Source organism: Ochotona curzoniae, unplaced genomic scaffold, assembly GCF_017591425.1.
Source record: "Ochotona curzoniae isolate NIBS_2020 unplaced genomic scaffold, NIBS_Ocur_1.0 contig_3819, whole genome shotgun sequence".
NCBI classification, from domain to species: Eukaryota; Metazoa; Chordata; class Mammalia; order Lagomorpha; family Ochotonidae; genus Ochotona; species Ochotona curzoniae.
This window is the reverse complement of record NW_024466004.1, coordinates 38,947,616-38,973,045: the sequence shown is the minus strand read 5'-3', so window position 1 is coordinate 38,973,045 and position 25,430 is coordinate 38,947,616. Positions and strand designations below refer to the sequence as shown.

The following is a 25,430-nucleotide window of genomic DNA, read 5'->3' as shown; positions in this document are numbered from 1 at the left end:
ATACTAAAATAACAGATCACAAGTCCAATCAAAGCAGTACACAGGGACCATGCTCAGGGGATTACCTGTCCTGGATCAGCCAAGAGTCAAAGTGCCAGAGTAACGGGAACACCTGACCAGAAAGAGAGCGAGCCCCCACTTCACGGGCCTTTTAAAGGGGCTTGTGATGGGAGTGGTTACACAACAATACAATACCATCCCCTCTCAGTTGATAGGTGAGTCACAGGTGGGCAGGAGCGAATACCTAAGTGTTGTGAGTTAAGGAGTTAATTGGCACTCATTGGGATGGGCAGGAAGAGGAACTGGGATTGTAGCTAAAAGGACTAACTGGATTCATCTGCGTCCAACATCCCGGCCGAATTAGGACGTGGGGGGAAGGAAGAGTATACAGGAGAGGTGAAGGAGCAATCATTGGCTGCACTCCATAACAAATACCTAGCTATGTATCTACTTAATTCCTATTAGAAGCCTCATAAAAATCTTATGAAAATACAAAAGAATCAATTAATTACATCTGATAGGAAAATTACTTACATAAGACATAAAATCTGGGAGCCAATGTTGTGGCATTTTGAGTAAAGCTGCCACCTGAGACACCAGTTTGAGTCCTGGTTGCTCCACGTCCTATCCAAATCCCTGCTAATGACCTGGGAAAAGCAGTGGATTGTGGCCTGAGTGTGTAGGTCTCTGCTATTCCTTGGCAAAACCCTGAATAAAGTGTCTGGCCCCTGGCCTCACCTTGGCCCAGCCCTGGCCATTACAGCATCTAGTAAGTGAACCAACAGATGGAAATTCTGTGACTTTCCCATCCTTTCCCTCTAACTCTGCTCTTTCAATAAAATAAATATTAGGAAGGGAAGGGATGGGATGGGAAAAGGAAGGAATGGAGGGGAAGGGAAGGGAAGGGAAGGGAGGGGAAGAAAAGAAAAAACGGATCAGGTTGTTTCAGGACCAGGATAATTTCATGGGAGTGCCTACGGGGTACATTTCAGGTGACAGAGTGAAAAGCAAGTGCAGGAATGGTGGTATTAAAGACCTTGACCTATTGGAATAGTTTGGGTTCAATTTGGCTAATATCCGTTGTGTATGTGTGTGGGCAGAGAGGAGGAAAAACAATGGAACTGAAAGACAAACAGGGGTCATAGTTTGAAAACTTCTATAAGATATGAGAGGATTTTTTTTTTAGGTAATGGAGAAGAGCCTGTGGGATTTCACGCAGGGAAGGTGAAGCTTTGGGGAGGAGCCCAGGGGGCATGTTCAGATGCCCCTGTTAGTCAGGCAGCAGGCATGAGCGCAGTAAGACAAAGCCCCGAACTACCGTCTCTCCTAGTTCCCCTTGTTCTTTTTTTATACTTACCAGTCAACTTTCTGAAATTAAATCTGGCTTTCCAAATTTTTATTCATTTAGCCATTCTAATTCTTGTCCAAATTTTGGTGACCCACATTTGTGATTTACAGCCATTCTTCTCTGTGATTAGGAATCTCAGATGAGGGTTAATGAACAGATAAAATCAACTCTTGAGTTTATAAACTTTAGTGATACCTTAAAATCATTCCAACCCACTGTACCCCCAGGCTTTCCCATAACAGCAAGCTAACCAGCTTATCTTTATTATCACTTTTAAACTGTATGCAGAATCTTCATTTAGAAATAGGTCTCTTTGATAATATCTGTGGGAAATGAATCTCAACTTTTATTGACTTCATAAATAATATTTAGCCCGCATAGAAAAAACAAATTATACATTAAAAAAAAAATTAAAGCCATCATGGAGGGCCTAGCACGACTGCTCAGTGGTTAAATCCTCACCTTGCAAGCACCTGGTTCATGTTCTAGCTGCTCCACTGCCTATTTAGCTACTTGTTTTGGCCTGGGGAGTGAACCAGTGAACTCAGGATCTTTGTGTCTCCTTCTCTTTATAATTCTGACTTTCCAATAAAAAATAAATAAATAAATAAATAAATAAATAATCAAGCCACCATGTAGACAGTATTGTGTTGCAACAACTTAGGACCCCAACATCCCATATGAGAGCTCTGGTTCCTTTCCCAGCTGCTCTGCTTCTGATCCAGCTCGCTGCTAATGTGCCTGAGAAAACAGCAGCACACCGCCAAAATGCACGGGTCCCTACCACTCATGGGGGAGACCCAGATGAACTTCTGGCTCCTGGCTTTGCCTGGCCCAGCCGCAACCGCTGTGACTGTGTGTAGTGTGAACCAGTTGATGGAAGGTTGATCTATCTGTATGTGTGTGTGGCAAATAATTTTTAGGTAGGGAAAATATTCTAAATATAAATGACCTGCTAGATATCAAAGCAGGCTTCTTGCCCATGAGTTGGTACAAGAAAAAAGTAAGGCAGCAATAATAAAACAATAGCTCGACAATGCAGCCGTCTGTGATTCATACGAACCCTAAATACATCTGCTTGCAAAGTTTGGAAACATAAGCCACGGCATGCAGAGAAGAGGCCTTGAAGGCAGCAGTGACTGGGTGAGACAGTGGAGTCCCACAACTGCTTGCCCTGTCAAAACAAAGCTGTTACCTGCGGGCAGCCAAGTGTTACGTCTACTAAAGCTAACACATATCGACTAGGTTTTAAAATGTTAATGTTTAACACTCAACATGACTTGAGAAATAAATGACCTCCTAGTTCAATCATAATAATCTTACATGGCATCATTTCATAATAATCTTACATGACATCACTTCAATCATAATGCTGCCAAAATTTTATAGCAAATAAAAGATAACTGGAAAGCGTTTTGCTTTTCAGTTTTAATAGGATGAAAAATGTGTTGCAGAAAACAACTTTTAGTTTTTTGTAGTATTTTGATGGAATAAGGAGATCCAGCAAAAATTTACACAAACAGTAAATGTGCCACTTCCAGAAAAATTAATTTTCATCAATAAGAAAGTGTTCAAGTTCACAGTTGGGTAACATTTGCTTGAAACACGAGGTCTCCAACTAGGTTTCATTAACAGATCTAGTTAGGTTCACCTTGACCCCATGGGTGACTTTACTCTTCCCCCCACGAAGACCAGCTATGTAGATCTGGGGCCTGGGCACTCGGCTGCTGCCTTCTCTCATGGACTGTGTGCCAACGTCCTTGGGAGGGTACACCTGTGAGCAATTTTCTCTTCTCATGTGACTAAGATCAGTCTGTACTGAGTGGGTAATTTTCTTACGCAAATTGGCCTGAGTAGAAAGAGAAAACATAAGTTAACATTTTTCTATGGAACAAATCACATAAAGTATTATCAGGTGATAGCTAATGTCCACTAGTATCTTTACTCAACCCTATTCAAACTCCCAACCCACGCACCAGTCTACCTCAGGCACTGAAAGATCTGCTCTATCGAACTTTAAACTTCCTGACTCCTCCTTTGACACACTGCCAAGCTCTGTTTTCTGGTGTGGCTTTTAGGCGAAGGTTTCAGCTTTGTCTTATCAACAGGTTAGGAAGTGATGCTCAGAAAGCTGGCATTTGTCACGATGCAATTTTAGGGAGTAATGATGTTAACAGTAGAAATCAGAATTAAGTGGAGATTTAGGAACGGAAAGAGAAGATTCAAGTCAGTCTGAAATTCAGCCATCTAAATGCCCATTGTCTGCTACCCCTGCCTCTCATCTCTATCCAGTTAACACCAGTTCTTTAATCTCGAGACCAATTCTTATTTCACTTCTGCAATTTGCCATTTACCAAATGTACCATTTACCAAGAGGTACCACAATATTTTTAGTGTATCGGAATCTCTTGCTAGACTCTTAACCCCAGACGAACAAGATAATGGTGTGTTATCCAATAAATGTCTATGAAGTTGTAAGTTAATGAACAACAGAAAACAACACAGGAGATGAGTGTTGCATGAGTTACAGAAGAGTAACAAATAGGGATTCTAATGGAACAGTGATCTGGACAGTATTTCGGAAACATCGTCTTTCCTCATCCCAGGAAATTAAAGAGACTGGAAAGCTGCCTCCAACGAGAGGAGCAAAGAAAATTATGTAGTTACTGGGACAGCTGTGAGAGACTGAATGTATAAACAAAGGGCATGCCAGTACGAAATTGAACTGACACCTTTTGCATGAACCAGTTTAGTTTACACTTCCACGAACCATTGTTGGATTGAGGCTTTTCTTTGCCCCATATCCATACCAGATTTCTGTATGATAGCCATTCTTCCTGGGGTTAGGTGGAACCTCATCATGTGAGTGGTTTGGTTTTTATTTTTGTTTTTGCATTTCTTTGCTAGAGAATTTGAGCATGTTTTCATATGTCTAACATCAATTTGAATGTCATCTTTTGAAAAATGGCTGTCCGTGTCCTTTGCTCATTTCTTAATTGGATTGTTTGCTCTGCTGTCATTGAATTTCTGGAATTCTTTGTAAAACCTGGATATTAGTCCTTTGTTGTGTAGTTTGCAAACTTTTTTCTCCCATTTTGTTGGCTATTTCTTCACTTTACTGACTTTTCCCTTTGCAGTATGGAAGCTTCTTAGCTTGATATAATCCCATGCTTTTGGGATATTTTTCTTTTTTTTTTTTTTTTAAAGATTTATTTTATTTTTATTGGAAAGGTAGATATACAGAGAGGAGAGACAGAGAGGAAGATCTTCCGTCCGATGATTCACTCCCCAAGTGAGCACAACGGCCGATGCTATGCCGATCCGAAGCCAGGAGCCTCCATTAGGTCTCCCACATGGGTGCAGGGTCCCAAAGCTTTGGGCCGTCCTTGACTGCTTTCCCAGGCCACAGGCAGGGAGCTGGATGGGAAGTGGGGCCGCCGGGATTAGAACCGGCGCCCATATGGGATCCCGGGCGTGCAAGGCGAGGACCTTAACCACTACACCATCGCGCCAGGCCCACTTTGGGATATTTTTCTATGAAGTCTGCCTATGCCAATGTTTTTGCAGAGGGGCCCGATGTTCTCCTCTAGTACTCTGATAAAGAAAAATAACAACCCTTGTAACGGCAGCAGTAAACTCAGAATGGTTAGGATTTGGCCAGCTCTTCCCTAACTCAAAATCAACAAAAGAAAGCCAAATACATTCACTAAGTCAATCACAGATGGCTTGTTGTTAGCTTGCCTATAGTTTTCTCATGTCAACAACTTCCCATCAGAGGACACCTGAAGTGTTCCCCCTTTCTCACTTTAAAACACCTGATGCCTCTCCCTGCTTTGAGTTGGCCAGATGCAAGTGACCACAGGCTAAGTTCCTTGCTATGGCCTCTAGCAGTGCCTGAGTTCAATGTCTGACTCCACTCCTGTTTTCTAGCTTCCTGCTAATGTGGACCCTGGGAGGCAGTGATGATAGCTGAGGAAACTGGGTACCTGCATGAGAAGCGAGAGATCTGACTGCCCACGCAGGCATTTGGACAGTGCATCAAAGGGAAGCTGCCTCTCTCTGTCTCTCAGAATTTTTAATTGCCTGATTCCAGTAAAAGAAATAAATTAAAATATGCCAAGAAAAGGCTACAGACATTTAGACTTTTATCTTAACACCAATAAGATATATGTAAAAAATGACATGATATTATATTTTAAAAAAGATAATCGAGGAAATTCCATCAAGTTAGGTAGGGATGAGTTTCAAGGCAGTTGGGAATCAGAAGAATAAGAAATCCCAGTGTCAGGAATACAGTGACATTAAGAGGAATAACATCTTTAATTTTATAATAAAAGGGCATACTTTAATCAAAGAAAATGGAAATTTCTTTAAATACTAGCAGCAAGTTGGTTAGCAGCCCTATCAAATTTCAAACTCCCTAACTCCTCCTTTGACACGCTGCCAAGCTCTGTTTCCTGAAATGGCTTTTAGGCAGTGATTTCAGCTTTGTCTTATCAACAGGTTGGGAAGTAACGTTCAGAGAGCTGGCATTCGCCACGATGCAACAGCTAACGCTGTTCAATGACTGGCTGATGCAATTTGAGAGTAGTTTCATTTTGTTGATATTTACATATTTATCTAAAATTGGAAAAACAATCTTACATCCTAAAGCTGGGAAATAATACACTATTTTAATTATTTTTATTAGTTAAAAGCTCTGAAGAGCTCATTATTTTATATATAAATAATTTTTCAACTTCGTAACAACATTCACAGTCTCTATAAATAAATTTCAGAAAACACTGTTACAAACCATTTTTATAGCCTTTCTTCTTAATTCCCACTCATTCCATTCATACGATCTCACAATTGTTGGCGGCAAGATATGTGTATCTGTCTGTGTGCTGCTTTCATTCTTTGTAATTGGTTTTATATAAAGTTTGTTAACATCTCTCATCTATAGAAATGAAATTTGTAATTAGAACTTGTAAAAATAAAGTTATTTACACACAATTGAAAATATTTTTCTAAAATTGGGAGATTAGAAAAATGAGAATTCTTGAATTCCACACACTTACAAATACCAGAAGAGAAAGAAAGACTCATAGTTAGTGAATACATAATATATGTGTATATACATACACACATTTTTAAAAAACATTTTTTTTCATTGCAAAGTCAGATATACAGAGGAGGAGAGACAGAAAGGAAGATCTTCTGTCCAATGCTTCACTCCCTAGTGGTCAAAACGGCCAGGACTAGATTGGCAGTGGGGCAACTGGGACTCAAAACAGCACCCAAGTGGGATGCCAGTGCTAAAGGTGGCTTAACCTACTATGTAGCACCGGCCCCCTGAAAAACACTTTTTAACAACCAGAGGATCATGGTAGATCCAATAAGCTTAAGATAAAATAGTTCACTGGTTATCTGATTGTAAAAGATCATAGATGGAATTAGAAGAAGAAGCATTGAAAATACATGTAAACTTTGAATTTTGGACCAAAAGGTTTGGATCTTAGCAATAAACACTGAGGATTTTGACTTCAGAATAAAAAGTTGATTGAGATTTTTCCAATTTGCAAAACAATTAATTATTTAAATAGTACTCTCAAAAATTTTTTTAGGTAGTTGGCCAGTGCATTTTTTTTTTTTTTAAAGAATGTTGTATACTGAACTTACGATAGCAGAGCTGAGGTTGTGGCACAGTGTGTTAACCACCACTGGCGTCCTTTACTGGAATACCAGCTCAAGTTCCAGCTGAATGTCCTCCAATATGTTCTCTGCCAATGTACCAGGGACAGTAGCAGCAGATGGGCCAAGTTCTTGTGCCCCTGCCATCTGTGCAAGATACCCAGATGGAATTGTGGGCTGATAACAAGCATTTCAAGTAAGAACCAGAGGATGAAAGAGCTTTTGTCTCCCTTCTCTCCCCATCTCTCTGTCACTCTGCCTTTCAAGTAAGTAAAAAATAAATCTAAAAGCCAAAATAACATTCATCAAAAAAAAAAAAAGAAAAAACCAGAGTTCCAAGGACTCTATAACTTTTTAAAAATTTATGTATACACATGAAAATATTATTTTTCAAGGGAATAGATACATATATTTGTTTAAAAACAAAAAATATATTTCAGGGCCCAGGGTGACAGCCTACTTGATAAACTCCTTGCCTTGCATGCCCTGCAATCCCATATGGGCACCAGTTAGTGTCCCAGCTGCTCTACTTCCCTCCCAGCTCCCTGCTTGTGGCCTGGGAGAGCAGTTGAGAATGGCCCAAAGCCTTTGGATCCTGTACCCATGTGGGAGACCTGGAAGAAGCTCCAGGCTCCTGGCTTCAGATCAGCTTAGCTCTGGCAGTTGCAGCCACTTCAGAGAGAGAACCAGTGGGCAGAAGATCTTCCTCTCTGCCTCTTCTCCTCTCTGTATATATGACTTTGCAATAAAAATAAATAAATCTTTTAAAAAAGTATATTTCAAAAGTAAGCTAAATGAAAGGTGCACTTCCATAATATAGATGTCAATAATAAATCATCTTATATCACAAATAGAAATTTTCATTCATGAGTAAATTCACAAATATAATCTATATGTTAAAGAAAAAAACTGTAGAAGAAATCAGAAAATACTTAGAACTGACAAAGATGAAAATAATTATTATGCTTATAAGTATGTGACATATAACTCAAGTATTATAGTGAAAAGTAAATTCCACAGTAGCTGGGTCATTAGCTAAAGTTCTGATGAGTGACCTTGACGCAGGAGTCATGAACCAGCTCTACACATAACATGCTGTTGTTGCAAAGACATCATTCTTGAGAGCTGAATTAGTAAGCTAACACCAGGTTCTGTCAACTGAAGCTACACTGTTCAATCATTATAGTTATTCAATGAATGGACTGAAATTCAATGAAACTTACTGGTCCATTCCCATGGCACCAAAGCCAGACTTTTGTTGTTAGCTTGGAATCAAACTTAAGTCAAACCTCCCATGATAACCTGATCAGAGAAACTGCAGAAGTCTTCAGGCAGGAAAATACATAACTACATTGTTTGTAAATCAAGATCCAGACTTTGTAGCCCAGATTTCTTCACCCCCAGAAGGTGGAAGGAGTTAAATGTATTATCTGTCACAGAGCTATGTGCAGTGACAACCATTTTCTTTTTCTTTCTCATTTTCTTTCTTATTTTCTTTCCTTCTTTCTTTTTTTCCTCTTTTTTCTTTTTTAAAGATGTTTTATTTTTATTGAAGTCAGATATATAGAGAGAAGAGACAGAGAAGATCTTTCCTCCACTGATTCACTACCCTGTGAATTCACTCTCAATTCATTGCCCAAGTGGCCGCAATGGCAGGAGCTGAGCCAATCTGAAGCCAGGAGCCAGAAGCCTCTTCTGGATCTCCCACATGGGTGCAGGGTCCTAAGGCTCTGGGCTGTCCTTGACTACTTTCCCAGGCAACAAGCAAGGAGTTGGGTGGGAAGTGGGGCTGCCAGCATTAGAACCAGCACCCATATGGGATTCTGGCAAGGAGTTTAACCGCTGGGCTACCACGCTGGGCCCCTTTTCTTTCTTTCTTTCCTTCCTTTTTTCCTTCTTTCCTTCCCTCATTCCTTTCCTTGCTCCTCTCCTCTTTCCATTTCCCCTCCTTTTCTGATTTATTTTTGCTTGAAAGGCAGAGTTATAGAGAGAGAGAACATGATCTTCCATCTGCTGCTTCACTCCCCAAATGGCTACAATGGCCAGAGTTGAGCCAGTCCAAAGCCGGCAACCAGGAACCAGGAGCTTCTGCTAAGTCTCCCATGTGGGTGTGTGGACCTCAGTACTTGGGCCATCCCTCGTTGTTTTTCCAGGCCATAGAAGGGAACTGGGTTGGAAGCGGACTAGAATCAGCACCCATATAGGATGCCAGCACCACAGGCAGAGGCTTAGCCTGTAATGCCACCATATTGGCCTCATAACTTTGCTTTTCTATCATTCATAAAAAGAACAACAGAATTTATTAAGACAAAATGAACAAATGCAAAATAGTCCACAGCCATGTTTAAAACCTCAAACCAGGATTGCAAAAAGCTCTAGATAAACTGATAGAGTAATCATCTTTAATTGTATGAATTAGTACATCAAGGATCTAGATATTATACACAAATGCTCTCTTCCATTTTAAACACTTTATGCCATTTTTTGCTACGTAACTGAAGCACTTGTAAGGAAAAAACCTTTTACCATTTGCAACTTCTCAGTGCATTAAGTATATGCATAGTGTAATATTTCCCTGGCGTCATACAAACTTCCTCATAGAGCTTTTTTGTGCATTAGTCACTCAGGCCACCACCTAGGTCTCTGGGATATCAAATTGCGGCCAGGATTTCACATCCAGCTCCCTCGATTTTCCAGAGCATTTTCTCCACTAATGTTATTGGAATTAACTTCTATTTCATACAGATGCTCTCTGCAACAGCAATTATTTCTTTTTTCTTCCACAAATGAAACCTTGTTAAAGACTGTAATTATTCACACTGTTATTTTAACATTACTCCTTGTGTTTGTAGACCTCTAATGGATATTATTTTCATAATATGTTCTCAATTCCTCAATCTTCATAAAATGAAGCAATACATGGCTAAGAAAACATTTTTTTAATCAAGTATGAAGTCTGGGGAAAATAAGTGTTACCGCTGCCAAGTGCTATGAATGCCCATATTAAGGAAAACTATTCTAAAAATCAATAGACAAACATCAATTATTAGAATAAACATGGAGTTCACTAATGTTGTCGAATACAAATATCAAAATGAAGGAGTAGACTGCATTGCCTTAGAATAAGTAATAATCAATTAAAATTAATTATAAATGTTAACAGCTTTAAAAGTAGCAGCCAAAAATATAAGGTCCATACAAATAAGACTATGATGTACAAGTCCTTTCTAGAAACAATTATGGAACTCCATTGAAATTTTAGATAGGGAGACCAAATGTGGTAAAAATCTCAGCTTTTCTCTTAGTGATCTGTATGTGCGTGGAAATTTCAATCATTATTCCTTTGGGTGTTTTATGAACTTCAACAATCTGTTTCACAAATTTATACAAAAGTAGAGTCAAGTACACCCAAACCCTTTTACAGAGAATAAAGGTAGAAAAGTTTCCCTACCAGTTAGCAAGATATGAGTAAAATGCTAAAATACGATTGCTTCTCAAGGAATTTAACAGAATAAAGAGCTCAAAAATAAATATAACACAAGGCCAATCAGTGAAAAAAGACTATTGAATAAATGAAGATATTACTACAAAGGAAATAATTGGATCTCCATATGCTCGTAACCACAAAATCAAATCCTTTGTGATATGAAAGAAAAGTGCATGGTTTATTTGTCTAACTATTTATTTATGTTTATATCAGAGACTGAGTAGAGAAACAGGGAGACATTAAAGTGGTGGTGGAAGAGAGACAGAAACTTCCGTCTGCTGTCTACTGCCAAAATGACTGCAGCTGCTGGGACTGGGCAAGGTTAAAGCCAGGATCCCAGAGCTGCTTCTGGGTCTCTCACCTGGGTATGTGGTTCCAACGGGTTGGGCCATTTTCCAATGCTTTCCCTGCACATTAGCAGGAAGTCTGATTGTAAGTGCAGTATCCACGCTCGTGAAGAAGCACCATATGGGATGCAGGCATCACAAGCAATGGCTTAATGCACTACACTATGTCAACCCCTATATTTTAACATTTTTAAGATCTTCACTTATTTGCGACTCAGAAAGACATAGCAAGAGATGGACAGAGACAGCCACACAGAAACCTCCCAGCTGCTGGTTCATTCCTAAATGCCACAGCAACCAGGGCTGACCAGGCTGAGGACAGGAACCCAACCTGAATCACCTACGTAGGTGGCAGGGATTCAAGCCATTGTCTCCTGGCTACCAGGGTGGGTGCACATCAGTAGGAAGCTGGAATCAGAACCAAAGCCAGGACTCGAACTCCAGCACTCTGATGCAAGACACAGGCATCCCAAGCACACCTTAACTGCCACAAACTTCTGTTTCAGTAGGGGGTGGGTGTTGCAGCACATCCCACATTAGAATACTTAGTTCAAGTTTCAGCCTCTGTCCTATGCAGCTCTTCCTATCTAGCTTTGAGCTAATGCACCGGGGAGGCAGCAAATATTGGCCTAGATACGTGGGCTCCTGCCACTCGTGCGGGAAACCTGGAAGCCAGATCTTGGCTTGGAGAGTGAACCAGCAAATCGAAAGTCAATTTTCTCTTTCTCTCTCTCTCCCCCACACTAATCTTTCATTCCATTCTATTTGTCCCACCCCCCCCACACACACACACACACACATTTTTCCCTCTCTTTCCTCTCTCCCTATGATTTGGCCTTTCAGATAAATAAATCTCTAAAGATATAAGACAATATTTTTATGATGTTGGGATACAGATGGATTGCTTAAGGCATAAAAAGCTCAATACACAAAGAAAAAATAAGGATTTGCAGCAAAAGATACTACAATAGAATGATAAGTTACAAACTAGGAAAACATATCCACAGCACACATTTAGCAAAGAGTTTAAACACAAAATTCTTTGGGAAAAACATCTGTTACAGAGATTGGCATTGTGGCACAGTGGGTTAAGCCGTGCTGCAACACCATCATCCATCCATATGGGCACTGGTTCCAGGCCCCAGTGCTCCACTTCCAACCAAACTCCCTGCTGGTGCGCTTAGGGAAGCAGCAGAAGACGCCCCGAGGGCTTAGACTCCTGCCACATATGTGGGAGACCCGATGGTGTCCACGGCCTCCAGCTTCCACCTCGCCTCCCAATCACTGCTGTGGCTATTTGGAGAGTGAACCAGCAAGTGGAAGATCTCTTCCTTTTCACATCTCCCTATAATTCTGTCTTTTAAATTAATCAAGAGATCAATGAATCAAAAAAAAAAAAAAAGGAAAACACATCATCTTTCAATTACTAAGAAAAAAATCAATAGGAAATTGGAGCAAAGACAGCCACGTCACAGAAATCTGCTATATTGGAATGCATACAAGAATGATATAAACAACAAAGGCAAAGAATAAATCATACAGAAGTTCATAAAATTAATACTGGAGGAAAAAATGGCTGAAACTGAAAAATGGCACACAGGGCGCACTGAAATGTGTGCTCATCCCGTTAGAGGTGATGCATACACAGATAGCTTGCTTTGGTTATTTTAATACAGTGATAGTCTCCTTAAAGCCAGATTTACTTCCATGTAAGAATCTTTAATATATTTGGATTTGATTTGTGTGTCTGGCTTGTATTAATATTTACAACTAAGTTACTAATATTTACAAGTTGTTTATTTTCAATGAATGGAACATGTTTTCTTCCACAGCTAGTTTTGTTTCTTTTTAGCCTTTTAATTTTACTTGCTAATAATCGATATAATTGTTTTAAAAAGACTATCTCAATCATTTTAGAAAAATAAAATATCAAATCTATTAACATTATATTAAAGCATAATTAATCAAATGCCTATAGGAAAAAGAGACAATAAGCGAATGGTACAAAATGAATGGGACAAACTATAAAACAGACGTGCAACCACCCTCCTCAACCAATTACCTCATTAGTTTCATGCAAATGAAGGTATAAATTCTGGAAGTTTTGGGGGAACTTGAAAATTCTTTCAGAAATGTACACAAGGGCCCAGCAGCGTGGCCTAGTGGCTAAAGTCCTCGTCTTGAACGCACCAGAATCCCATATGGGCGCCGGTTCTAATCCCAGCAGCTCCACTTCCCATCCAGCTCCCTGCAGTCGAAGATGCCCCAAAGCCTTGGGACCCCGCACCCGTGTGAGAGACCCAGAAGAGGTTCCTGGATCCTGGCTTCAGATCGGCATAGCACCGGCCATTGCGCTCACTTGGGGAGTGAATCATCGGATGGAAGATCTTCCTCTCTGTCTCTCCTCCTCTCTGTATATCTGACTTTGCAATAAATAAATAAATCTTTAAAAAATGTGCACAGAAATTTGGAAAAATAAATGCAAAAACAGGGAGCCCTGATTATAAAATATAGATAGCCCTCTGTATCTGTAGGTTCTACAACTATGGATTCAGTCAACCACAGAGCAAAAGTATTCAGAAAACAATGGATATGTATTGGCTTTTTTCCATTAAACCGGTGTAACTGTTTTGAGAGTAACCTCTCAGGTGAACCCAGAATTGTAGGTCTATTACTTGGCTCACACACAGAACACTTGGAATAGGCAATCAGTCTCACCACAAGAATGCTATACAAACCACTTCACATTAGGGGCACAATTTCAGAGTTGCGCCTGCAGAGCTGTCCAGTGTCCTGACCGCCAAAGTTCCTCCTCACTGCCAGTTTCTCACCCATCTGCCCACGTGTTCAGACTGCCCTCTGTGCTTCATTTTCACCAGACTAATAGTCTACTTAGCAAATACTGCTTAAGATGCTGATAGAAGTACCAAACAATAAACATTTTAAGCCATGTATTTAAAAGTGTTTTTAGTGTTTAAAAGAAGAGAGCTAAATCAAAGATAAAAATACCACAACGCCTCAACTGGATAATTCTCAGTCTATAAGCACCGGCATTCCAAATGGGGGTTCATTCATGTTCCAGTTGCTCCACTTTCCACCCAGTTGCCTGCTGTGGCCTGGAAAAGCAGCAAAAGAGAGCCCAAAGCCTTGGGACCCCACACCCATGTGGGAGACCAAGAGGAGGTTCCTGGCTCTTGGCTTTAGATCAGCCCAGTTCCAGCTGTTGCAGCCATTTGGGGAGTGAATCAGCAGATGGAAGATCTTTCTGTCTCTTTCTCTAAGTAGTTCTGTTTTTCCAATAAAATAAATAAATCATTTTAAAAAGTGGACACTAACAATGTGAGACAAATAGGAAGAAAAACAAGAACATTCAATATCAGAACATGAGTTCCATGCAGGAAGGGGTTGTTCTCTGTTTTTTTTCACTGCTAAATCCCTTGTGCTATGATTGGATCCTGACATACAGTAAGTGATTTACTAAGTATTTGATGGATGAATGAAAGAACAGACTCAGACATACTACTTTGTGGCCTTTGAGATGCTAAATTTGATCTTTGTTAAAATTGTCTCACAACTCTCTTTGCTGTTTGCTTGAGCTCCACTAACCGTACAAACAGAAATATGGTAGCTTCTATTATTGAACTAAATGAAATCTTCCTATCTCAAATTTATCCCACTCTGTTAATTTATCATTTGATTCTATATGTTGCTTTCAGTATTCTGTATACATTGTACTAGTTCCCATCATCAGATGCAAATTCCTTTCAGAGGACCTGTGAAGGTTTTCATCTGACTTTGTTTCTGCCTGGACTTAGTAGTTATTCTACAACAATATATAACATCCTAATTAATGGTACGTTTAAGCATCGTACATCTCAAAATATTGACCCTACTTACCTGTGAATATGGAATGAGTGTATCAAAATGTCGATGAAGTTGCAATAGCTGAATTAACTCAGCATTTTTTTGAGCCTTTTCTTTAACAATGTCAATATAAGTTTCTGGATTTTCTGCAAATGAATACGCAGCATTTCTGCAATTGAATGTGAAATATTTTTCTTTGTATTTCAAAATTCCAATAGATGGATTTCCTGAAAATTAAGATAAAGAGCTGTATTGGAAATTAAATATTAGGTGAATCTGTATTCATAATACACATTCATAAATTTATTCCCTGTATTCATTCTAATTTCAGTATATTACTTATGTTTTCATTTTGCTGAAATATAATTAGCAATGTTAAATTACACAACTTAAAGTTTCCATGAATTGCATTTTATGTAAAAATATAGTCTTACAATGCATTTAATATAAAAATATTCATTATCCACATGAAAGGTACTTAATTTTTAATAGTTTCTTTTTTTAAAAGATTTATTTATTTTATTACAAAGTCAGATATACAGGAGAAGAGACAGAGAGGAAGATCTTCCATCTGATGATTCACTCCCCAAGTGAGTGCAACGGCCAGTGCTATGCCGATCTGAAGCCGGGAACCAGGAACCTCTTCTGGGTCTCCCACACGGGTGCGGGGTCCCAAGGCTTTGGGCTGTCCTCGACTGCTTTCCCAGGCCACAAGCAGGGAGCTGGATGGGAAGTGGAGCTGCTGGGATTAGAACCAGCGCCCATATGGAATCCTGGTGCGTTCAAGACGAGGACTTTAGCCACTAGGCCATGCCGCCGGGCCCAGGTACTTAATTTTTAAATGAAAATCATCTTAAACATTTGACAAACTTCTAAATTTATTAAAAGTAAACAAGTTGCCAAAGGATTGTTTTCAAAAACAATTCTGCCGAGACTACAAAAATGATTTCCAAAATGCAAAGTTGTATGTCATAAAACATTTCCCAGTATAAATCACAGACTATAGATTATTCTATATCCATATAATCCGTGAAAAGTATACTGGAAACACTAATACCATTTTATTCATTTATTCTTTCATTTATTTAACAGATATTTCTTGGCTTTTTTCATGATACTAAGGATACAGAAGAAACCAAAGTTCCTATTCTCAAAAAAAAAAAAAAAAAAAAAACAACAAGCACAGCCAGAGAGTGGTCAGTGCTGAAAGATGGGGAAAAAAGGCAATTTAACCCATGTTTCTCTGTGTTTGTCCCTCATGAAACTGTTCCCTCCTTATCTGCCTGAAGATAAAAGGAGAGCAGAAGGAAGCGAAGGAGAGGGAGCGGGGGAGGGAGAAACACCCGCAGACCACTCATTTTTTCACTTCAGCCTGGCACATCCAGTATCAGGGTGCCTGGACACACGATTCCAATAATGTTTACAGGGGGACAAAGAGTAATCTCCAACAGTGAAACATAATAATATACAAAAAATAAGAGAGATGGAAAAGAAGACAGTTAGTAGTATAAGGTAATAAACAATCCTGTAAGACTGTTTTAATTCTAAGCCCTAGTAGGCTTCTTGCTATTCTCGATTCACAAATAACTTTCTGGATAATTTATCTCATTGCAATGTCTGACTTACTGTTTTAGAGAAGCTCTAAAATATACACATCACATAGAAAATCTACCTGATAAAATATCGGCCATTGTATAAGTTATCTAACTCACAGAAAATCCTTATCCATGGAATCCAAATGAAATGTAACAAACTGACAAATAACATATTTAAATAAACATATCCAACTAATAAGTTCTGTGCTCTCAGTTGGAAAGATTATACATTTTTAGTAATGTTGCATTAACTTTTCTGAAATCTTTCCCAGGACATCTGAGTCACTCCATTTCAGTGGTATACTTGCATCCATATTTCATTAGACAGGTTGAACACTGCAAACGCAAAATTTAAAAATGATCCAATATCTGAAACTTTTTTGAACCCACGCATATATAGAAAATTCCATGCCTGGCCTCAAGTGACGAGTCACAGTTAACACACAGATAGAAAAAAATATATTGCATAAAATCACCTTCAGACTATATTATAAAGTATATATAAAACACAAATGAGTTTTACTTTTAGTTAATTTACACTTGGTTATCATTGTATGCAAGTATTCCAAAATTTTAAAAACTCAAGTTCAAAACCACTTTTGTTCCTAAGGATTTTGAATTGCAACCTACAGACACTCCATTACTTATGACTTAAAATGTCTTATTTATGTCAACCGGCCAGGTGAGACTGTAAGCACGTCCAAAACACACCTTAACTCCTTCCCTATTTCATTATCTGATTTCATAAAGGTAAGTGAATGAACTGCATCCATACAAAGAGAAAGCTGGGGAAAGGAGAGTGATGTTACAAGGATATACCTGGAAGAAGAAGACCGTCTGTTGTAGCAAATGTGTAGCCACAAAATCCCTGATACTGAATTAATAATTTATCAAAATTTGCTGTTGTTTCTGGGAAAAACCATTCCACATTTTGGAAATCCTCTGGATATACTCTTTCTTCTAAAATGAAAGAGAACAAGAAAAGATTTATGCAGTGGGATTACATTTTCTAAATATGCCAGTTTCATACTTCCCCTGATGACAAAAACCTGATATTTGCAGAACTAAATTCGCCCCAAAAAAGTACACCTGGCCTCAAGGAGCGTGCAATGACTTTCTGAAGCAGATAGAACCCCTGCTGCAGAATGAAGTCCGTGGGGGAGAGGACATTTTGGAAAAGCAAGCTTTGCTGCTATGACCAGCTGATGCTTCATGCTGCTGCAGAGTAAACAGCCCAAGAAAACAACAGGAAGAGACTGAATGCTCTGAAAGAGACGAAACAGCTTCACTCAAGAGGGTGGAACTTAAAGGAGAAATATAAATGAAAAAAACATATATTGAAAAAATTCAATGTCTCTAGCCATCAGGAAATGAAAATCACAACCCCAAGAGCAATTATCCAAAAGATAGAAAGAAACCAATACAAGAGAGATGGAGAAGGGGGAACCTTCACACTTGGTTTGGAAAGTAAATTACTGCAGCCACTGGGCAAATGGCTTAAATACTGCAAACAGGCTTGCCACAGTCTGGCAGTTCATGTATCTACTAGGCATATATCAGAGACATCTGCTCCACAGCACTGCTCACATTAGCTACAATACAAAATCAATCAAGGTGTCCATTATTAGGTAAACAGATAAAGAAAATAGGCACTGTGTGTGTATACAAATACACGTGTATAATGAAATATCACTCAGCTATTACAAAATGAAATTCTATCACTTACAGCAAAATAATTGGAACTGCAGGATATTTTGAGTGAACTAAGCCAGGCACCTAAAGGCAGATATTTCATGTTCTCCCTACTGTATGTAGGAGCTAAACCTTAAAAAAGAAAATCAAAGAAAAACACGTGTGTGCGTTTTGCAGCAAATATTGTTTTTTTTAAAATCAAACTTTGTTTTAAATCTTTGTCAAATAAATTGATAGGAATTATAGATTACCATAGTTTTAATGATTTTCTGACTGGCATTGAGGCAATAGCGGGTAAAGCTGTTGCCTGCGATGCCAGCATCCCATACAGGCACGGTTCATGCTTAGGTTGCTGCATTTCCAATATCCAGCTCTCTACTAAGGGCCTTGGAAAAGCAGGGGAAGATGGACCAAGTGTTTGCGTCCCTTCTACGATGTGGGAGACCCAGATAAAGCTCCTGGCTTCAGCCAGACTCAACAGTGGCCATTGTAACCATTTGGGAAGTGACCCAGTGGGAAGATATTTTCTCTCTCTCTCCTCTATTTCTCCCCTCCTTCATTCAAATAAATCTTATATTTTTCAGTTTGTATACATGAAGCAGGATATTTTTCATTTTATTATTATTTCTAGTCCTTGCCAGTTTTTCTGTTGAACTACGATCTTTTACTTTAAAAAAGTTGAGTTTTGGGGTAAACATATAGATTTGCACATGGTGGTTTATTTTGTTCCATTGGTTTGTCTGATTTTCAAAGCTTCTGATGAAAAGTCTGCTGTTATTTTTATTTTTGCTTAATGCGTCTTTATTTTCCTTCTCCCAGATCTTTTTTTAATCACCAATGTTATGATATCACTTGGCTTTCCTTTGTGTTTATTCCTCTTGCTTGCAATGCTGAACCCTGAGGTTCTTTGCTTTTATAACTCCACTTAGACTTTTGAGTCAAGTATTAAGCCTATACTGACCTCACTGGTACTCTGAGAAGTAAATGGATATTCAGAAAAAATAAGCTTTGTTTTTCCTGAAATGCCTACAGCCTCCAACAATGACAAGATGTAGCAAGTTTAAGAGCCTTTAAAAATTTTGTGCTCTCAAATTACTGGATCAGTAACTTGGAAAATAATGTTATAATGAATGAAAGTTGGGAAACACTTCTAAATCTAAGAGGTTTCAAATAAACTATCTTACTAATACTCATTACAGATGTTTAGCTTTTTAACCTCATTTCACATTTTATATGGTTTTGTGTACTGTTTTTTAAAGCTTTATTTATTTATATTTGAAAGGCAAATTTTATAGAGAGAAGGAGAAACAAAGATCTTCCATCCTCTGGCTCACTCCCCAAATGGCCACAATGGATGGAACTCAGTCAATCCAGAGACAGGTGCCAGAACCTTCTTCCAGATCTTCCATGTGGGAGCAGGATCCCAAGGATTTGGACAACCCTCCAGTGCTTTCCCAGGCAGCAAGCATGGAGCTAGATGGAAGGAAGAGCAACTGGAATGCAAACTGACATCCATATGGGATCCTGGCACTTGCAAAGGAGGATTAGTCAACTGAGCTATTGTGCTGGGCCCTTTATGTATTCTAATAGCCTAAGAAAGAAAAATCACTACTACATGTTCATTTTCATCTTCAAAAATATTTTTTAAAAAATAAACTGATAGACTAAATGATGCAATTTCATATGCTGCAAAAAAAAATTTTCTTCACATAAAGTAGAAGAAGTGTGGTGCAGTGCAGTAAGCTGCCATTTATGACAATAATAACTGTGAGACCATCATTTGTGACAGCATCCATATCAGAAAGTTAGTTCGGTCCTGGCTGCTCTGCTTCTGATTCATACTCCTGCTAAGGTATTTGGCAGAGCAGGATGGACCAAGTTATTAGGGCCCTGCCATCCATGTGGAAGACCTGGAAGGAGTTCTTGGATCCTGGCTTCAGGTTTGTCCAGCCCTGGCTAGTGTAGCAATTTCAGGAATGAACCAACAGATGGGAGAGTGCTATCTCTACTTCTCTGTCATTCTACCTTTAAATGAATAAACACTTTAAAGTTTTTAAATAAATAAGAAGAGATCAAAAAGTAAAATAGGTAAAATGTCCTGGTTTCAGCACTGTGGCATATCAAGTAAAGTTCCTGCCTGTAACACCAGCATTCTATATGGGCACAGACTGGAGTCCTGGCTGTTCTACTTCCAAGAAAACTACATGCTGATGCACTTTCAAAAGCAGCAAAGTATGGCCCAAGTCCTTGGGCCCTGCCTTCACATGGAGAGACCCCAAAGAATCTCCTGGCTCCTGGCATTGAACCGGCACAGCTCTGGCCTTTGTGGCTATCATAGGAGTGAACCACAAGATGGTTCTTTCATTCTCTGTCCCTCTCTAATTCTACCTTTTTAAAGAAAAGCAAAGCAAACAAAAAATCAGGGAAGCAAAGACAGCTTTTCTATTAGAATTGAGCCTAAAGTAAGCTCAGTTAATTTTACAGGAATAAAATGAACTGGTTAAAAAAAGCCTCAACTTGAATCTGAAAATAACATTTCAATGAAATGAAGCTTTATTTGTAACCAACGTAGCAAGTATTAATTTCCTTTGCTTCTACAAATCAGTAATAAAATCACTAAAATGGCAACAGAAATGCACAAAGTCATTGCTCATCAAAACACTAATAATGACACTGGTGGATGATAAGATGTTAGTTTATGTATTTTCAGTTCCCATAGTCTGTAATGGATATAAGCCATTTATAATCAAGAAAGGTGTTTAATGTTTTATCAGATGATATGACGTGAAAATTCAACAAAAAAGGTAACTTTTAAAAGAAGAGTAAACAACGGATAATTACCCAAATGTTCTTTAATCCTGCATATATCAGTTTTCACAGTTACTTCATCCAGAAAGTCTTGCAGTATTTTCTTAGGAAAGAGTTCATGAGTACCAAGAAATTGTTCCAGATGAGTGATTAAGTTACTGAGGACACTAATCAAAACCGTCTCATCCTGAAAGCTATTCCACAGACTGGCAAGGGCCACAAAGATAGGCTGCGGAAGGTAAAAAACAGGCAAAACGTCACTGTGTAATGGAAGTGTAACTCAAAGTGCTCTTTGAAATACATACAATTATCATTTGTAAAGAAATTCTTCCTTAACTCAAATGAAAGTCTTAGGAAATAACAGACTCAAGATACAAATTCAACTCATATGCTTTGAAACAATGAACTTACATTCACTTTCTTTTTAGTATAGTTGTTACAAATTTAGTTTATTCAAAAACACGCCAACACATCTGATGATCTACAAAAGATTTATGGGGCTAGCATTGTGATGTAATGAGTTAAATCCTGGCTTGCAATGCCAGTATCCCATATGAGCATCAGAATTCAAGATTTTACATCAATGAGATACAAACTCTTTAATTCACATCAAAGATCACTGTACAATAAAAAAAAAAACAGTATCCTAAGTTAATCAACTTAGCCTTTTGTTTCTTAGGTTTTTAAATGAAATAGTGAGAAAGATGAAAGTTGAGTCTCTCATGTTCTTCAAAGGCTGCAGGTAAATTTTATACCTCCTGATGCAAAGAATGAGATGTCCATAAAATAGTACTGACACTCAGAAGGTCAGTACAGGTGTAAGCTTAGTCAACAAACTGATTGCTACTTATCTTTACAGAAAGATCGCATGCTACATCATTTCTGTGCTGCAGGAATTTCCAACCAGTTCCTACAAATGCACTTTCCAAACTCTGCGGTGGATTATTCCTGATGCCACAGTCAATATTTGTAATCTGGTTTTCATACTATATATACATATTTGCTTTAATAACAATTCCTTATAAAGGGGAATCCTCTCATTCAGCTTACAGTGTACTGTGACTACAATATAACCCAAAAAAGGGAGTGTACATATAAAATCTATTTAAATGCTTAGTAATTCAATATAATTATAATATAATCCAAATTCTACAGGATTCCAAAGGAAATTCACCCCTAACAAGCTCAAAGAGGATGAGAAATACTTACAAAGACTTGTGATGTTGGGACAGCAACCTTTGATTTTACAGTCATTTTCAACTGTTCCAGCTGGGCTCCCAACTGCTTTATCATTATTTCCACTTCTTGAGCAGAAGTTATTATATCTGACTATGAGGATAACATGATTTGCATTAATATTCCTTTACCATTTAACCATAAAAATTACATTGTTTTCAGGCTTGCTTCTCACTTCCCTCGTGCAAGAAGGGGGGTAGCTCAGTGACATCAGGGGTTATTTGCTATGCTCTCTCAACAGCTAACAGTACTGGCCTGGGCAAGACACAGGAGAAATGGGTGAGTGTCCTGAGATACAATAGATGCATATTTTCTCAAATGTATACAGGTATGCTTAGAAGTTAAATCTTATTTCATTCCTGAGAAGTAGGAATCCATTGTGAACTTCAGTATGGCAGCTCTTTTCCCATGTTTCAATGAAAAACGTAAGGATATGTTCCTCTAAGAACTATATTGATTCCAAGATTTCATGCTATTACACTCAAGGAAGCAGAAAATATCAAAGACGAAAGCAACAGCCTATTTCTGGTACAACAACAGCAGCCTATAAGTGCCTATATGCTAAATGTTAAATTATTACAAGAATTTCTTACTAGGTGCTCAGCATTACAATAAATAGTTGCAATTATAATGAGAATAAGCTCAAACAAGAAAGCCAAAAATGAAAAGGAAAGTAAATCGCACAAATATGCACAGCTAATAAGGGGTACAATTACAGTTCTCCAAGCTGTTTGCTCAGAGCCCAGCTCGCAACCATCATCTTGTATTGCCTGAAGAACGACCAACAAGTAGCTGTACAGTGTAAAAGGATAATGCTCATTTAAAAAGACAAAAGTACATTTGAGTTCTCAGCCATGTGACAGTTTAAGGTGCTTTACTAGGCTATTTTTAAATAGCCAAAATAACTATTTCATAAGAAACATCAAATACGATCATTATATTTCAACATCAACATGCAGCCTGCTTTAATTTTACTCAACTTTGGCAAGAAACCATTTTGTAAAATCAAAATGAGTACTTAAAAAAATTATTACTATCTGTTCAAATGATGTGACTTAAAAAAAGATTTTTTTAAATTTGAAAGGCAAATTTATAGAGAGAAGGAGAGATGGAACGAGGGGGCTTCTATCCACTGGTTTACTCCCTAGAATGGCCACAATGGCCAGAGCTGAACAATCTGAATCCAGGAGCCAGAAGCTGTCTCTGACTCTCCCACATAGGTACATGGGCCCAAGGACTCAAGTCATCCTCCACTGCTTTCCCAGGTCACAAGCAAGGAACCAGATCAGAAGTGGAGCAAGTGGGACTAAAACCAGTGCCAATATGGGATGGTGGCACTGCAAGGTGAAGAACCAACTGTACCGCCCCCATGATGTGACTTTTTAAAAGAGCATACATAAACTTCAACATAAGATTATAACCTACAAATAAAGTGGATTAATTCAATATCCGATATGTAATAACCTTAACTCTTACTAAGATTAATGAGGATAGTTTCTAAAAATGCAACAACAAAAGACTCACTGAAGAGAAAAACATTAAAAAAATGAATCCTTCCTTGACCACAAAACAGTTATGAAGGGTAAGAATATTGACCTTATCATAAGCATGAGAAGCTAGGAGCTTGAAAACGAGTTATCATCTGGAGAATAAAATCTGTTCATCTTGTTTTCCTATCAAAGTGGAATTGGAGCTGTGCTGGCAAAGCTCCAGCAACAATGACAACGGAAATCATAAACATCGCTATCATCGGCAACTGGCTGAGCTCCCACTACCAGCCAGGCACTGGTCTCTCTTATTTATAATGATTCTTAATCATTTCATTTTATGGGTGTGGAAACCAAAGAACAGGGATGTAAGACAACTTCCTTAGAAACACATCAAATAAGGCCCAACACAGTAGCCTAGCAGCTAAAGCCCTCACCTTACATGCCCTGGGATCCCATGTGGGTGCCAGCTTGTATCCTGGCTGCTCCACTTCCCACCCAGCTCCCTGTTTGTTCCCTGGGAAAGCAGTAGAGGATGGTACCAAAGCCTTGGGACCCTGCACCCATGTGGGAGACCCAGAAGAAGCTCCTGGCTCCTGGTTTCAGATTGGCACAGCATTGGTCATTGCAGCCACTTGGGGAGTGAACCAGCAGATGGAAGATCTTCCTCTCTGTCTCTCCTTCTCTCTATAAATCTGACTTTGCAATAAAAATAAATCTTTACAAGAAAGAAAAAAAAAATGGAAAACAGTGTCACTACACACCACGCTAAAAAAGAAAGAAATGCATCAAGTAAGGAGCAAAGTCTGGAGGAGAGCGCCCATTTTATACTTCAGCACTCCACTCCCTGTCCTGGCTAGCAAAGGCAGAATAGAGAATCTGTAACTTTTATTTGGTTCAACATGATTCATGCTTGAAAGCCATGAGAAGATACTATAAAGTAAATGGCATTCCTTGCTAGCATTCTAACAGAATATGCAACAGCTTCTCAGGGTTGTTTTGTTTTTATTTCAGTGAACTGCTCTTTATAACTGAGAAGATGCAAATAGTCAAAATGCCCAGTAAATAAATTACGATTTAATCATACAATAGAATTATGAACCAACAGAAATGATGCTGAAGATTATGCGTGTGACCAGCAAAGACATTCACAATATACTGTTAAGTGGAAAAAGCAGATTACAAAGCGGTATGCACAATGAGCCCATTTTATAAAAATATACATATTTTGCAAAGTAAAAAGACAAATGATATTTATCAAAATGTCAACATTGGTTTTTTCAACACAGTAGGATGATAACTGATTCTACTTAACTACCCATTTTTTATTCCTATCTGAATTTACTATAATGCAGATTAATTTAAAACAAGGGCCTAGGGGAAGGGAATTACTACCCAGAGCATCCAAATTGTGCCCTGAAAGCTCCTGGCAGTCGGGAGAGACCGATTCTGCCTTGTTAATTGAGTGTCCTTCAACGGCCTCGTTCACTCAAACCTCCTTTTGGCAAAGTATGCAATAGCAACTTGTGATATTAAAAATGAAAAAAAAAAACCAACAAAAGAGTAAGATGAGAAAATATAAATCCTTATCTTAAAAAAGAAACAACCCAAGCACATACCACTAGATCATACACAGTCACACTCTCTTAGTTTATTGCCAAGAGCAGGACAGCACACGAGGCCGAGGCTTCTCTTTCACACTGTCCCTAGCACTCACTCTGTTTTCATTCTCATTCATTCACCGTGCAAAAGGTCTGTACACATGATGTCCAATGTTTCCTGGTTCCCATATCACAACAGGAAACGACATCTCAATTAAAAACAAAAAGGTAAAATCATACACCAAATGAAAGGGTTGGGTTCTAGAACTATGTCAAACTTAAGTGAATTCTA

General features: G+C 38.6%; 1 protein-coding gene across 1 annotated transcript in view; it reads right to left on the bottom strand.

Moving 5' to 3' along the window:
- Nucleotides 1–2,767: 2,767 nt before the first annotated feature.
- CFAP206 (cilia and flagella associated protein 206) overlaps nt 2,768–25,430 on the bottom strand; it is a 34,679-nt gene continuing 12,016 nt past the window's right edge. The window contains exons 7-12 of the mRNA XM_040983067.1: nt 22,024–22,143; nt 20,848–21,043; nt 17,134–17,274; nt 14,753–14,946; nt 6,144–6,287; nt 2,768–3,197 (exon numbers count right to left, since the gene is read on the bottom strand). Coding sequence (XP_040839001.1) covers nt 2,967–3,197; nt 6,144–6,287; nt 14,753–14,946; nt 17,134–17,274; nt 20,848–21,043; nt 22,024–22,143 — 1,026 coding nt within the window. The 3' untranslated portion in view covers nt 2,768–2,966. The remainder of the gene's footprint in view (nt 3,198–6,143; nt 6,288–14,752; nt 14,947–17,133; nt 17,275–20,847; nt 21,044–22,023; nt 22,144–25,430) is intronic.